Below are 17,717 nucleotides of genomic sequence, written 5' to 3'. Positions count from 1 at the left end.
TTTTTGATATTTATTAAAATAAACTGTAAATTCATATCTACACTGTAAAAAACATCCTGTAGAAATTACAGTAACTAACTGGCAGCAGTTCGTTACATGGTTTCATGTGCCTTCCAATGACAGACAGCCAGTTCAAGAGGGCTCAAAAGGTTGACTGGAAGTGCTGCCTACGTAAATAGTTTTAAATTCTGCAAATAGTCTAATGTATTATAGTTCTTTAATGTAAAGTTTCAGGTTTGGGTGGGGGAGGTAGGTAGGGGAAAATTAAAAATATGAAGTTACACAGAGACAGCCAGTTTAAGAGGGCTCAAAAGGTTGACTGGAAGTGCTGCTAATTTTACAATTTGTGCATATAGTTTTACAGTAACTGAAAAGTGAAGCAAACCAATTACAGTAAACTTTACAGTATAACAGTATATTTTATATTGTTTTAAAATGCATTACTCAAGAAAGGACCAAAAAATCAATACAATAATAAAATATTTTACAGTTAAACAATATTACACTGTAAATACATTTACAGCAAGTTAAATGACACGGTAAAATAAAATACAGTATTTTTGCTACAAAATAAAGTTACATTAAGTTACCAGCGAACTGCTGCCAATTAGTTACTGTAATTTCTACATAAGTTTTTTTTACAGTGTAGATATGAATTTACTGTTTATTTTAATAAATATCAAAAATCTAAAAGGTGTGCATTATAGTTGACACCTACATGAACACTTTACAGTTGGTTTTATGACTGTGAGTCATTCTCCTCAAATGCTATTGAGCTTTAAATTATGATATATATTTTGTGTTTGAGCCCATTCGGTAGTGAAATAAACAACAAATTTATATATGATTTGACAGTTTATTTTAATAAAAATCTAAAAGGTGTGCATTATAACTGAGAACTACAAGAACACTTCACAGTTGGTTGTGTTACTGTAAGTAATTTTCCTCAAATGATATTGAAGTTAGTAAAGTGTATACCAATATCGTATTGTAACTTTAGAGACGGTCCCTAGATTTGCGAATATCGAATGCCGGAAAATGACACCTCTGGCCATTCCGTTGGGTCATTTGTAAAGTCACAGATACTGTACGGACAATACGGCTCAGTTTTTCTATGTATCTTGCTCTGTTGAACGGCAAAAGTGACTTTACTAGGCTATACTGGATTTACACCATGCATCTCCTGTCAGCGGGAAAGCCGCGCCCCCAGCTATCACAAGACCCGACCAAGTCCATGGTTGACACCCTGTCATTAGCATGTTGTGCAGAGGAAAAATAAATGTGGAACTACATTCAGAAATAAATGAGTGATTAAAAGAAAACAGTTAGGATGAGTTTAGCATTTCCTTAAACATTTTCCATTTGGTCACCAATTTATTTTATTTATTTGACTACTTTCATCACACGTTTAATTATTTATATATGTATTTAAACAAGAATACGTGTATTTATACACACATTTTATTTATTTATTTGCTTATTTATTTATTTTTAATTTCTGCAGGTTTGGTCCTCCATACATTTCAAGCTATAAGAATAATAAAATAAATAAATAATAATAACAAATAAATAAACCAGTGAACTGAAAATAAATAGCTGGCAAGAAATCCCTGACATTTTCTCTCCAACTATTAAAAGATGGACTCTGTTTTTTATTAAAGGGCTGTTTGAATAGCAATAATGTAAAAACTGTCAAGCATGACAAGTCACATACTTTTTTCATCTGATTACCTTATCTCTTCTTACAATGCATGAAGCGACGGCCTGCTATCTCTATTATTGGCTGAGAGCGGGTTCCGAGACATCTTTTTTGCATTCAGCCCGAGAGATTTTTTGACACTATCGGGATTCGATGATAAATTCATGCTCAGACAAATTGGTTTTAAAGGGGCCACTGTGACAGTCAGAAAATAACCAATGTTAATATTTAATGCTGGAGTGTCATTTCATGTCCTGAAGAGGGAAATAGCTTCTGCGGCCTCAAGTTACAATGGTTCAGTGACCCTAATGGAAGTGGCAGACAGGGCAGTAAAACAAAGAATATCAAAATGAATAGTCAAGATCATGTTTCAGTATTTCCTCTGGTGAAGCATACAATCTCAAAAAAAAAAAAAATCAAGTACAGTACATACAATTGCCTCTTTCACAGACAATGCACTGCTGAATTCTCTAGCATTTTAAAACATACAATAGAATGTCCTTAATATGCAAATGAGTGCCTCATAATCACCTTGTTTTTGTCTCTCTCTCAATTACTGCTATTCTGCGTTCCTGTTTCTATCTAATTAACATCAATGGGTGCAATTATATGGCATTGAATTGCTTAAGGATAGACTGCAATACAATGCACGGCTAAAAGTATGCATTTGTCAGACATTTAATTTCAGAACTAATGGCATTAATCCATCCCTTTGCTGCTGAAACAACTAAGACTCTTGATTTTCCACTGGAAAATTAATGCAGGGATTGTCTCTCATTCAGACACAAGACCATCAGTAAGGCACCATCTATCCGCATACACTACCTATATCTATATGGCTTTTAATTTAAACAGAATGATAGAAATAACGACAGACAGTCAGATAGATAGATGTTTTTGGAAAAGAACAACTTAAATTTTCTTCGAGACACTTCAGTCATGATGCACACTCATGAGGGGTATATTTGACTTCAGCTAGAGTTGGTGAAATGGAGAGGAGGTGGTGCACTCTCATGAACATGTCAGAATTGCTGTGGCTGGATGCAATTTATGGTAAAAGCCTCATGTTCAACTGTCATCATCCCAAGATCAAAGAGCTGAGAGAGAGCAAGAGAGGAGAGAGAGACTGAATCCCAGCTCTCCTCTGAGGTTTGAAACACACTCAGAGTGCACTGATAGTGAGTTGTGTGCATATGGTCAGAAGGTGTTAACTGGGTGATAATTAAATTGTAGTGATATCTTTTTCATTGCTGCTGGGAACTTGTGGGGTCTGTACTTGGATTACTTCTCAGACCGCATATGTAAGAGCGCAACAAAACATTCAAATTAGACGACTTCTCACATGCAAAGAACAACCTACACTCTGCAAACATCACACAGTTTGAAGATCTGGGATGAAATTATGAAACTGGACTGGATGGTCCAAAAATTAGGTTAAAAAGGAAGATATTTTTGCCGTTGACTACAGCTTTGAGTAAAACCATTTCTAAAAAAACATCCCTTCAAATCTTGATGACAAAAGAGTCACAACAACCAAGCACTTTATTCTTACATAAACAGAGATGGTTTTAGCAAAACCTCAAACCACACTAAATTTGGTTTGGCTACTTCCAGGTCTGTGCTCAATTATCCAAGCAAACCAGAATTACCCACAATGCATTAATCACTCCTCAGAGATGATGGTCACGGTTAGAGGGGGCTGGGACTCAGTGAGGGAGCTGGTGGTTTCATTTCAGCCAGAGATGAATGACAGCTAAAACCAACCTCAGCAAGCTCACACCCCACACACCCCCAATATCACCACGGGACCTTTTTATTAGGTTTATCACATACTTTCTAACTCTCTATTTAATATTTGTTTAAAATCTTAATGTTATAATCATTCATATTACTATATCCTGCAATGAAAAACAAAAAACCTGTATGCTAACCAATTCTACAACTGTTTCCTTTTAGGATACAATCAAATGAGTAGCAGAGGCTTCCTCACACAGCTCACATTTCCTTTAACATCTCAGAGCAAAGTCACATGGCTATGCAGCGGATGAACCAGTGTACAGGGGAAAAATAAAAGAAGCCACACACTAAATAAGAGCACAACGCCTTCATAAAAGAATATAACTTATGAGTCAACCAGAAGAATAGCTTTTGCTACCATTCATGCAGCTGCTTAATTGGACCACAAGAGTTAAATGTCTTTTTCAGGCTTAAAGAAGTGCAATCAACAATAAATGAATCAGACACTTCAGTTAGAAATCTGAAGGAGATAAGAGGAGGGCAATAAGTTGGGCAGTGTTTCAACAGTCAATGTGAAGTACTTAGTACGCCAGCAATAAAAACACAGGAAATAATGAGCACTACTCAAGAGCCAGCTGTGTACCTCATATAAATAAACACACACACAAAACAAAAACCCACCATTCACAATCATTTAAAGCTGCAGTCCGTAACTTTTGGTGCTCTAGTGGTTAATAAACAGAACTGTGTGCGTCTTGCGAAAGAACATTGTAGCCGGAGCTACTTCTCTCTGTTTATGTCTATGGCGCATCACGCAGGTGCTGGGCTACTCCGCAGCGGTACATACCCGAACCAGTCTAAAATAGTCAGAATATAAACACTTATTATAGGTGTACCGTAGTGATTCAGGACAAGCCAAAAACACGGTTTGGAAAATGGATTCATGGTGTACTCGCTTATTATATACATTTTGTACATTTTGAACACAAAAAAAGTTACGGACTGCAGCTTTAAAATTAGACAAGGAGAGGGGAAGAAAAGAATGGTTGAGTAAGGAACAAAGAAATGCAATTATCAACAGATTTTAATATACCTACACATAACACACACACACACACACACACACACAAAAACAATGCCCTGTTATCATTGACAGTGGGGATGCACAATATATATTGGTGCTAAATAATTTCTTATAATTAATATATAGTATAAAAATAATATGAATTTAACATAATTTCTTATACAAAAGGTATAACAAGCTTTATTAATGTAACTTGGAAAATGCAAAACAGACCACACACACACACAACTATTTTGATCATTCAAATTCATTATATTAAGGATTTATAATGACTCTATTTTCTATAATGTTTTTTTTAAACATCCCTGCAACATTGAGAAATTATATTTTCTAAATCAAAAGTATACTATTTTCAAGAACACAAAAATAATGTCTTTATGCATTTTAATAAAATGTATGTTATGTATAATTTCTTGATAAATTGCGATGGTAAAATTCAATTCTTTGTTTGAAAACAAAGTAATACAGATTTAATTATTTTAATTATTATTATTATTGTCAATAATAAAACTATGTATAGAATAATATAGATATTACTATTTTGATCATTGTACTACTACTACTACTACTACTACTACTACTAAAATAATAAATAATTGAATTATTATTATTATTATTATTATAATCATCATCATCAGACAAAACAAAAACAGTCTATCTACTGGTCAAAATTTCAACAAATGTGACCCCAACATAAAAAATAAATAAATCAATAAGTTTAAAACAATAAATAAATAAACAATTCAGTGTTGGTCAATGTATGGAAGAGCTTGACTTCAAAGGAACCCTAGAGAATAACCTCTATATCTTGTTTGAGTTCCACAGAATAGACTGTCATTCATCAAAAGAAAGATCCAAAGATACTTCTCACAAAGACCATTCCAACACAGATTCTCCCCTTCACACTCACACATAAAAAGGACATTCCAAACTGCATCTATAACAGGGCACCTGCTGTTCCAGTCAAACTATGGGATGGTGAATGTGGTGGAAACAGGGATCACCTTCTCTCTGCCTGCTGAGTTCTGCTGATGCTGCACAGTTTTTTCATGGCTCTTTTCGCTTATTTCCCTTTCTAATGAGGCTGAACTTCAAAGGAAAGAAATGGACAGTTGATTGAGCTACGGTTGTTTACTTGTTTGTTTCATGTTAGTTTGATTTTTTCTTCCTTGAAAATTGGCTTTAGATTCCCCATGGGCTTCTCTGACAATGAGAGATCTGATGTAGTATGTAGACATGTAGACTTCATTTTTCTTGGGCTGTCCGTGCTGTTCCATTAAAACGAAGGACAGCTGGAATTGTAGTTGGTGGCATGGAGAGAACTGAAGGCGAAAGGAAGGGCTGTGTTATTGTGTCCCACTGTAATGAGAGTGACGAACACTTCATCATTCACGCACCAACTCTCCCGCCACACTGGATGATGGGTGTTTAGTGAGCGCGGTCCACTTCTCTCTGCTGATTGCTCCCTCTATGTACAAAACATTTATAACAAGCTTTATTATTTTGTCCATGTTCTGTCGTGAAAGGCTCTGACTGAAATAGCGTTACAATCCCCATCACTGTGAATTTAACCATCCGTATTACACCACAATGTTCTTTTTCAACAAGTGTGTCCACGACTGTCTGACCTCATTCTTGTTTCAAAGTGCTTCCATTTTTTTACGGTTTATTTATTTATTCATTTATTTTTTTGCAAAATGCAGTGCATGTCATGAGGAGCAACTTCAAATGTGCAAATAAGTAAATAAATATAAAGATAAATCTATGGTCACACTTTATTTTAACTATTAATTACAACTTTTGCCTCAATAAACTCCTAATTACTGCTTATTAATAGTTAGTAAGGTAGTCGTTAAGTTTAGGTATTGGGTATTGAAGATGTAGAATATGGTCATGTACAACATGTGCTTTATAAGTGGCCAATATGCTAGTAATATGCTTGCATGCCAATATGCTAGTAATATGCGTGTTACCATATACTTGTGAATGAAGATAAAAATAATGAAATAAATACTTATAGTTATACTTGTAGTAAACGTATAGTTTAATAGCAATAATAATATAGCATTATAACATTAAATCTCAACTATTTTTTCATCATATAGGCTAAATGTTTCAGGTATTTGTTAGAGTGAAATATTACAGTGATGACAGTGCATGAAAAGTGCTTACTTTTTACTGTACAGTATTAGCCAGTATTTGAGGTGTGCATATTTAGTTTGTTTATTTCATCACAGATAAAACGTTTGAAACTTAAATTTAATTGAAAGGGTCCTCACACCCGGAGCCACCTCCACCTCCTGATGTTAAATGTTTTGCAATGTAACATCACAAAGGGATTTAGATTACACTGACCAGATTTGGTGTTGATCTGATTAAGTCTCTAGGTGGAGTTCGTTAAAATACAATGCCTGAAAACGGCAAAAACAGCACAAAATTTGCTGAGAAAATTCTAAATAACTGACTTGCTGTTGAGTTTTGGATTTTGCTCCAAGAGACTTTTTTGTAGGTATTGGTGCGTTACATGTATCTACCAAATTCCATACATGTACACAAACCATAGCTTGAGGGGCACTTCGTTGAAAGTGCATAGGTGGCGCTATCGAGCCATTTTCCCACACCCACTTCTGAAACCCATATCAGACGTAAATGTTCACCAATTCTGATGCGTTTTCAAAGTTTCATGAGTTTTAGAGAATGTTTAGGCACTCAAAAATGTGATTCATTTTGAAGAAGAAGAAGAAGAAACAGAGCAATTCTAACAGGGTCCTCACACCATCGGTGCTCGGTCCCTAATAATTAAATGATTCCAGCAGTTTACGTACATTTGTCTTTTTATGACACATCTATTCCGGTATATACTAAACAGCCCTGCTCATGATATGGCAAAAAATATAATGTCCATGAATTAAAGAAATTGTAGATCACTTTTTATAAAAATCGTACCTTCATATTAGTTAAAATGTAAGAGCACAGTATTTATTCGTTCCCGCGATTTAACTAAAAAAATTAAGAGATGAGTAAAGTGTTTTGTTTTATACAAAAAACAATGACACCAAGGGAACAAATTAGACTCAAAACCAAACACAAAACAAAACCACAAATGTTGTCAGACAAACACTACACACTAACTTATCTTAGACTCTTATACTCACAGAATAACTCAATCATAGCTGACAGCAAATAGCACATGTGTCATAGGCTACCAAAAGCTATTATCGAAAACTATCCAAGACAACTGCCATGTCAGCCAGCACATGAATGTGTAACTCTCCATCATATACATGAATCACCTCAACATTTCAGTCATCCTGTGCCTCATTACAACCTTCAAAACTGTCAGGGCTACTGGCAAAGGGCACTACGTAGTGTGACTTGCATCTATCACACACAAACACTTCCTGAATGCTGATGATCAGATCTGGAGAGACTCATCCAGTGCTGCTCTTGAGGAAATGTGGAGATGTGGATAGAGCTCAACAATACACAGTTGAGCAATCAAGCTCCTGAATGGACTGAAGCCAACCTGCTGCGGGCCATAACTGATTATACTTTCGGGAAAAAGAGCTTGATAACGAAATTCACTCAGCAAATGCAATTCAATGACAACAAATGTCTGACATTTTAGTGTGTATAGTGATTAAACTCACCAACTGGTTTGTAAAAGAACGCAAAGTCAAAGCGACACCTGATTGCCTTTTAGTTCACAGAGCATGAGAGAAAGTAATGCAAAACAAACAATATCTGTCATGTTTGCCTGGACATTCAACAGATAATAAACTACAGCACTTTAAAGATCAAGGCACTGTACAGACCATGGTGACGTCATTTACCAGTCCTGACTGTAAACAATCAACTAGGCCTTAAAACTTCACATAGGTTTCCAGGAATGAATGGCTAGGCTGAATAACCTTGGTAGAGGGACATCAGCCTCAATTCGTATACATATGCCCTGCATTTCCCTATTGAGACGAGTGTTGTCAGAACATAACATCAGATTTCATTAAACCTGTTCCATCGCCTCATTGACAAATGACACAGAAACATGTCTCAGTTCAGTAGTTTCTTGGACACTTTTCCAGACAGCACCTGCAGCAAAACAACATCCAATCTGAAATAGAGGGTGACTGCAGAAGGACTGGTGGGGAAATGAAGTGGAAAGGCAGATGTCTGCAGAGGACAGCAAAAAAAGAAGGGAATGAATGAGACAGCTGGAGAAGGAGCATGGCACTGCCATACAAAGGCACTGGCTACACATTTAACTGAGTTATTAGCAAAATCGTGGTTTAGACTATAATCAGTCCTATGACAAACCAGTTTCTCTTTATTTTGCTCAGATTAATTGAAAATGTGTTAAAATTTCATATAAAATCTATTCAAATAAGCCATTTTCTCAGTTCCAGTGAGTTCCCAGTTACCATGTTTTATTGTACCATAATTATAATTTCACCATCAAAACATTGCTGCTGTGTAGCAATTTGAATGTTGCAAAATACAAAAGCATCTTCAACCGCAATATGCAGAGATTTGATGTTCACTGGAGAAATGTGTTGACTAGCCTGTCAGGGATGTAGCATGGCACCTTTCTCCAGCATGCAAGCTTGTGTGAATTCAAATATGGCACACCACATTTGATGTCAATGTCACAAATTAAATTTACGAGCTGGCACACTGGAGAAATGTGCCCTGCTATGTGCCTGACAGGATGGATTGGACTGTGCAATTAGTTAACAGTAGGGACCAAAACTAAAACCTCCAATATTAGCTATAAAAAGCTTTTTTTGCTGGTAGATGCTTTAGAAACACTATAAAAATGATCTGATGTACAACTACTCCATGTTGTGAGTGGAAAACTCTCCAGTAAAGCATATTTAACAGGACAATTGTGAGTCATGAATCATCCATGGGCTGCTCTGTGTGCTGCCACAGCTGTGGATGAGGCATTGGACATCGCAAACAATCGCAAATAGCATCATACGCAATACTGCATAACAAGATTATGAGAATATTATGGAAACATCCATGTGTGCCTATGGGAAAATTATAAATTACACATACTCAACCCTGTATAGACATGACCATTTTCAGTATTATTAAAGGTGTAGTGTCTTGCAATACAAACACAGTATACATTATGGCGTAGTTCAATAGGCTATAATTTACAAATCTTCTTAGGATGCTCTAAATAATGTTTTTGAATAACCTCATCTATAAACCATCGAGCATCCACATATGAGTAATGCCAGACTTAGTCTAAAGCCTTGCCATTTAGATTATTGTAAACAGTCTCTTTCTCTGTCACACAGACTATTTTTCTTCATCTCATGCACTTTAAATATTATATCTTAATGTAATTCTTTAGAGACTTAACATTATATTTAAACTGCAATTTAAACTACATAAGGTGCAGTGTGTGTATATGTGTGAAAGCATCGGCATAAAGATTAGGAGTTGGTTGGATTACTGTGAAATCCCAATAATTGAACCATTCTGAAACAATAACAGACATTTCCCCCAAATTTTCCACCAAATTTACTTGTCAAGACACACTGATCTCTCATAACCACTCACATACTGACTGCATTATATGGAGGAGTTTGCATAGTAAATGTGACTGAAGCACTATCATTCTCAGTGAAGTATTCTGAACACTTGCAATACTGTCACATGAGGCTCTCCCAAGATCCTCAGGTTGTATTTTGTTTCAAGCTGATGGTCTCATACAATCATTTTACATCAATTTACATTAGAGAGTTTCACTTTCAGGACACTTTCAGCCCCTGAATACAAAAACACAGTATACATTATGGCGTAGTTCAATAGGCTATAATTTACAAATCTTCTTAGGATGCTCTAAATAATGTTTTTGAATAACCTCATCTATAAACCATCGAGCATCCACATATGTGGCTCTCCCAAGATCCTCAGGTTGTATTTTGTTTCAAGCTGATGGTCTCATACAATCATTTTACATAAATTTACATTAGAGAGTTTCACTTTCAGTACACTTTCAGCCCCTGAATACAAAACAAGCAATGAAGCAAAGCAGGTAGGCACTGTGTAATGATGCATTGTGGGAAAATGGAAGTCTGGGGGCAGTTCCATCAGGGAGTATGACTGAGCGTGCGGCGTAACTATGATGAATTGAGGGTCCCTGGTAACTCACTTACAGTAAGCCCTGCAGACCTGGCCATGAAAAATTACATGGATAAAATGTTCTCTCCCTTTTCACCAATGTTTGTGTTCTCGCTTTTATTTCCCAGAAAATTATATATTTTAAGCTCCCAAAAGAAGAGCAAACAAAAGTATCTCAACTAGGTTATTAAAACATCAGGAAAAAATAATTGATATGAAAAATAGATTTTCACAGAATTCTGGCAGAGATTCACCTGTAAGCACTGCCCAAATTTCAACCCCAGTATTTTGTTGGAGACATGCATTGATTAGCTTGTGATTAGAGTGGAATGGGTATGTGTCTACAGGAAAATAAATAAATAAATAAATACAGAAATAAAAAAAAAAATAAAAACACTTCCCCTTTCTGCTGCTGATGACAACTGCAACAACAACTCTGCAAAATATAAACAAATTCAAATTCAGCGCCAAATCACAACTGACAACACACAATAACATTAACTCCAGCTCTACAAATGGAGATGTTTTTTCTGTGTTAGATATCACTGTTGCAAACAATTTCATAAAGTATTGTGGACAAAATCTGCCTTGATAAAAAGTGATGGGGACACGTCCCACCCATCCCCACTATAAATGACACATTTGCATGTTAAGCATAAAAGAGGTGGAAATAAGAATGTAAGTGTGTGGATGTGAAGATAAAAGGTGCTGAGTGGGTGGCAGAATAAGTAGATACTTGACAAGTTGCCACTGGAGTGGAGAGGTGCTAACCTTTCAACATCAACACACTGCTGCTTCAGCTAATGTTTCTTACATTTGATATATTTTTTCCTTCTTCTTTTTGAAATTATAATGCCTTGATTAAGGGTGAAGCCAAAGGAAAAAAAATGCACACCTTGAATTGTGGTAAAATAAATGCTCACACACAGAGAGAAGTCTTTTGTGATGGATACAGCTCTGTAATACTCACAATTTTCATAGTTAGCTAGCTTGATACTTTACAGATTTGGCACTTCCTATAACTTGGCATTCGATCTTGACACTTAATGGATTCTAAAAGGTCAAGTCAGATTATGGTTAGCTGATTAGACAGACAAGAAAGCCCCACTCACGCCCAAACTCACTTATTACACTCAGCTTTCACATCAGACTCCCAGTGGTGAACGAGGTGCAATTTGCGTGTGTGTGTGTGTGTGTGTGTGTGTGAATTCATTGTAACTGGGTGTGTGAGGATTGTTAATGAAGAAACTGTCATTCATCCATAACGATTTTTTTTAGGGATGTGCCGATCCGATATTCATATCGGGTATCGGCTCCGATAGTGCCATTTTTCTTGGATCGGGGATCGGTCAGAGAGAGCCGATCCAAATCCGAGATTTTTAATTTTTTTTTCAGATTGTGCGAATTATTCTGTGTTACTTCTGAAGCCAGATTATAAATATACATAGGCCTATATTTTTTCATATTTGTTTATTTTATTTTTCTTTATAATGAAGTAGTCTGTATCTAGTAGATTGTGAAAGAATGATTATCATTTCCACACACAGAGATATATAAATTCTACATTTATTTAAATGAGGGAAAAAAACTTCACTGGTATCGGATCGGAATCGGTATCGGCCAATACCGAACCCTAGGTATCGGAATCGGTATCGGAGGCAAAAAAGGCGGATCGGAGCATCCCTAATTTTTTTGTCTGCCACTATAATTAAAATCAGAATAAACCTTGAGGTTACCTATCAGAGAGGCATTATTTCGTTTCTGCTTCATTGCCAACTTGTGCCACCCATGCCAAAAGCTGCAGGTGTTTCATTGTGTGCGAGACAGCGATCATCAGCTCAAATGCATTTATCCAAGCACGCTGTGAAAATTTAGCGCACCACCAAAGAATCAACTAAGATGACAAACAGTCTTTTGTTCTTGTTTATTCTCTATCTTTCACTCCCACCACCACCAGGTTTTCTCCTATTAGCGACTGTAGCATGGATCTAGAGCTGGAACTCAGCTGCTCCATGGCTCAACCTGTCTGCTATTTATATCTTCATCAGAAAAGTCGCTATGCAATAAAGCATGCCACTGCTCAGCTCAGCCCCTCAGAGACAAGCTTGGCACTCAAGTGTGTGTCTAAGACATAACAGATAGAAAAAAATGTACGGGATGAGAAAGCGAGCAAGTGACAATCACTGTAACTTCTTTCTCAAACACAACATTCCTCAATAGGAAATATACATTTTCATAGTGCAAGTGTGTATTAGGTATGTGTATATGGGTGGGAGAACAAAGACACAAATCAAATCTTTTTGTAAAATTCACTTGATGAATCTGAAAGAAAACTCAATTTCATCCCTCCTTATAATGGTTGCGTCTAACTCGGCACACAAAATTCAGGCTGATGGCTTGGCATAATTACAGCTTGATTGCCTAGGGAATGTTTGTGCACTTCCATATGTTTTCCTTCTCTGTTTTTCCCCATGATTAGCCATATCAGAGGACACTGAGAAAGCCGAGATGCTCATGGATGCATTTTCCCCAGGATCCTGGGGCCTAAAGAGAGTCTTGCTGCTCAGTCCTCAGGTGGCATCTTTGGTATTAAAGTCTGGCTGAGTGAAAATGTTCAAATTAACCGCTTGACACTTGGCCTCCTGCCACCGATAGATACCCCATGTTCTCCTGCACTGACATGCCCTTCCAAGACCTCTTTAACCACAGGGTCAAAGGTTGACCTAAAGAAAAGAATGCTGAAGGAGAAGGTGAACGTTGCTGATAGAAGGAAACAGAAGGGTGGACGTTAGTGAATTGGGCAGTAAAGGCAGATTCACACATTCAGAGGGAATAAAAGGCATCTCATATGCTGGACAGCATGGGTGGGGTGAATGGGGGAAGGGTCCTGCCAGACTCAATAGCTTCCTCCCACATGTACGCCACCACTAGGCACAATGCTGACCGGGGAGAGAGTTCAGCCCTGTCGATTAAGATCAGTGTGTATGTACTATTTCAGGCAGCTGTAGGGCAGGGAATGGCCCATATAGAGGCCCCGGAGAGTGACGGTCATACAGAGGTAAACTCCTGGAAGTGAAAGCAATACAAAGCAGCATCAAAACCCAAGACTTGTTTGCAATAAAATCTACAAAATGAAGTCATGATCCCAATATGGCCTTCACAGCAATGGTGTTAAAAAGGGGTACTGTTTACAGTGTAAAATTGGAAGATAAAAGGCAATAAACTGGGCCAGACACTTCCCTAGAGTCTTCAAATACAGCCTCACAGCCCTGAAAACAGGGACATGTAAAAACAAACTGCACTGTCAAACCAGGTTTTCTCCTATTAGCGACTGTAGCATGGATCTAGAGCTGGAACTCAGCTGCTCCATGGCTCAACCTGTCTGCTATTTATATCTTCATCAGAAAAGTCGCTATGCAATAAAGCATGCCACTGCTCAGCTCAGCCCCTCAGAGACAAGCTTGGCACTCAAGTGTGTGTCTAAGACATAACAGATAGAAAAAAATGTACGGGATGAGAAAGCGAGCAAGTGACAATCACTGTAACTTCTTTCTCAAACACAACATTCCTCAATAGGAAATATACATTTTCATAGTGCAAGTGTGTATTAGGTATGTGTATATGGGTGGGAGAACAAAGACACAAATCAAATCTTTTTGTAAAATTATTCGTAGAAAGGCCTTCTGTAGGTGGCATTGGGCAGGAAGTGTATGACTCAGGTGTTGATTTAAAGCGGTTTAGCACAATGAGTGCAATCCTTTTGCACAGACATGTAAAAACAAACTGCACTGTCAAATCCTTCAGGACTGAAATTAATTATAGATGATTGACAGCAGGGTTCCATCCACTCTTAGAGTCTAAAATTAAAGAGTTTCTTGCTGCTGGGCCTTTCAGAAATACCCCCTTTGAATGTGAAATGAGTATCCTTCTGGCAACCCAACTGGTTATTGATATGTAAACATGGCGGCCATATTTGGTGTTGATGTATTGATTTGTCTGAAGAGCAAAGTAATTTTGTATCCTAGTTTCAATAAAACTGAGGAGGTAGTTTTGAGAACTGAAAGCTACAGTGTGTTGTCATGGTACATATCTCAAAAGATTAAAAATGGATTCTATCTGATTAAATATGAAAGTATGTTTTGCATAGTGATAAAAGTGTCAAAAGTGCTGCCACAGAACAAATCCAGGCTTCTGACACCCTTCTCCATGTAGGGCCACCCAAGGGGAACTACAGGGAATGTTTTTCCAACAATAAACTCTCTGCTGACTGGTGAACATCAGCCTCTGTACTGATGCACACTGCCAGGGCCATTTGTCATAGCCACAAAAGTTATTGTGTTCTCATCAAAAAATTGATTTGGTCCCATATGAGCCCTGCAGACAGGTTAACGCTGTCACACAAGTCTCTTCCCGCTTTGACCCCTTGTCCCTGCATATCAAAACACTAAAAAAACTGAGTGAATTATAGGAAAACTATGGAGGCAAAGAAAAAACAACAACAACAACAGAAGGAGATGGATGGTTCCCATGAAAGCTTGAGGTTTGCTTAAATGGCATTGCATGGGATTCTGAGGTCAAGCACTTACCAAACACTTGTTCAGTTTTAGGACTTACTATGTGTGTATTTATGGGAAATGCAAAAGCGAGGCTCTGGTGTATGTAGGTTAATTTCCTTCAGCCAATCTGCTTGTCCTCCCTCACCCCATGTTTAATCTCCTGCACTCAGTCACAGTAGTGGGGGCAGGATACTGCACCACACCACCATGATATTCCCAGTACCACTACAACACTACAAGAAGAAGACAAGAAGAACAACGTAAAGACATACTAGAATAAAAGTAACATTCACTTTGCCAGACAGAACAGCATTAAAATTTACCACCTCTCCTTGAACCCTCACATTATTAGAGTTGTCAAATAAACATCAGATGTTTTATAGTGTGCTCTTAAAAGAATCTAAACCCACTTCTTGGATCCATGGAACTATTAAACACCTTGTTTTCCACATTTGCACCCCACATATTGATCAGGCTCCTTCTGAGTTAGACCAGAGAGTTCAGAATTCACCATTGATCCTGCAGAATCTAAATTCTGTCCAGCCGTGAAGCTGTGCATTGATCAACTCCAGCAGGACACCAGTGGCCTCGCTGCACCCTCTTCATTGATCCACAGATTCTCCATCCATTCCCGCCTGAGATCCTGGCCAAATGACCCATCGATCTGTGGCCAGTTCAGGGGAACTATTTCAGCATCCCATCCTACCCCTCCCCATCCCAACAAGTACCCGAAACAGATTCACCCCCTTCAGCCTGTTCCAATCCCCCACTTCCACTGCCGGTGATGTCCCATACATGACAAATCTGCATCCCGATACTACCACAAAACCAAATAACTCACTAACAACACTGAGAAAAAGACTCCTTCTTTACATTCCACTAAACACTTATCTTAACCAGAGCATGACTCTGCAGGTAATTCAGACATCTCCAGTATTCACCTACAAAACCTTGTAGGCAAGGTATTCTCAAGGCATCACACTAGTTGTTTTGACCATGCTGCTTTTGGAAAGCTCACTACTTATTCACAGGCGTTGCATGAATATTCATGTGCTTAATTATTGCACAATCAACCTAAATCAAGTACATGCTTCCTTTAGAGAATCAACCATGTCTCTTATTTTGCAGGATGTACTATGGGGGTTACACATCTCATAAAAGTTTGGTGTGTTACCAGTGAATCGAAGACCACCCCACACATTCTGAAAATATAAAGCACTCTTTAGCAACAGCATATCCTTGAATATTCTCACTGCTTTGACAAGAACTACGAGCCGGGACTTATTTATAAAATGTCGTTACCCTAAATGCACAATGCATTATACCATAGCCTATTAAAAGTAACCTCCAATGAATGTACTTTCACTGGGACAATCTAATTTTGACTCTGGCATGAAGTCAGCATCAATTTCTCATCATAAGCCTGTCTCTAAGCACAACAGAACACACTCAAAAAACCAACCAACATTTAAGATTTTCAGTATAGACTTGTGCTTAGATAAAACAGCCATACCTGTTTGCCAGATGTAGGTGGATTTTGTGTTGGCGACTGTTTGCGTCTGGACATCCCATAGCCCAAAAAAGATCAGAGCTACTCTGAAGAGGGTGGCAAGAGCCCTTGCTGAAGTGCCCCCTCTTCCTGCTGCCCTGCTGGCCAGCCCCATGGCTTCAGCCCGGCTAGATAGATCCACACGGATCAAGTCTGGCCAAACAGACCCACACGATACACACACACTCAGCAGGAGATGTATGCACGAGAAGATGCGGCACAGGGGAAAGTGTGCCTGCTATTGTCCCTCTCACTCTTCTGTACGTGGTTCCTCCAGGAAAGGGTAATCCACTTGTCTCTATCTTTCTCAACTTACTCCTCTATTTTCCCTCCTTTTATTTCTTCTTCACTGTGTTCTCTGGGTCAGTGGAGAAGAATGAGGTCTGAGTGGAGCAGAAAAAATAAAAAAGCTAGAGGAACAATAGATCCCTCAGCTCAGCTCGCTGCTTGTGCGGCTACTGCGTCCTGGCTCAGCCTGGCTGATACAGCACCTCCCATTTCCCCCTCCTCTCTCGCTTTCTCTCGCTCGCGCTTACTCATACAGTCTCGCTCTCCTTTACTAATCCAGCATCCACCTGCAATCACTCTCTGTTATCACTTTGCCCTGCAATCAAGGGTTACACTATTCTTCATGCAATAGGGAACTGGGATAGGTGCTGGGGGCCGAGGTAAGAAGCACGTGCATCATTGTGGTGTGTGTGTTGATTTGGGATTGGTTGCTAGATGCAGAGACACCAGAGTCACTTGCACCAGCTGGGACTAAAAGCTATAAAGAGATGCAAAAGAAAGATATCGTAGTGAGTGTGAAAGAGAAGCGAGAGAAAGGGAAAAGGTGAAGGGAGGGGGTCCAAATCTGGGGATAGTGAGAGAGAGAGAGGATGGCAAAAAACAACCGAATGAGAGTAGTAAAACCCCTCATGAATCTTTAATGTGAGCTCACTCTGACCTTGATGATAT

General features: G+C 38.2%; 1 protein-coding gene across 1 annotated transcript in view; it reads right to left on the bottom strand.

The window, feature by feature from the left end:
• LOC107698991 (thrombospondin type-1 domain-containing protein 7A-like) overlaps positions 1–17,224 on the bottom strand; it is a 132,748-nt gene extending 115,524 nt beyond the window's left edge. The window contains exon 1 of the mRNA XM_016500125.1: positions 16,725–17,224. Coding sequence (XP_016355611.1) covers positions 16,725–16,875 — 151 coding nt within the window. The 5' untranslated portion in view covers positions 16,876–17,224. The remainder of the gene's footprint in view (positions 1–16,724) is intronic.
• Positions 17,225–17,717: the final 493 nt, after the last annotated feature.

The sequence above is a fragment of the Sinocyclocheilus anshuiensis genome, unplaced genomic scaffold (genome assembly GCF_001515605.1).
Source record: "Sinocyclocheilus anshuiensis isolate Anshui unplaced genomic scaffold, SAMN03320099.WGS_v1.1 scaffold74, whole genome shotgun sequence".
Lineage (NCBI taxonomy): Eukaryota > Metazoa > Chordata > Actinopteri > Cypriniformes > Cyprinidae > Sinocyclocheilus > Sinocyclocheilus anshuiensis.
Note: the sequence above shows the minus strand (reverse complement) of the source record. Positions and strands in the feature narration are given on the sequence as shown.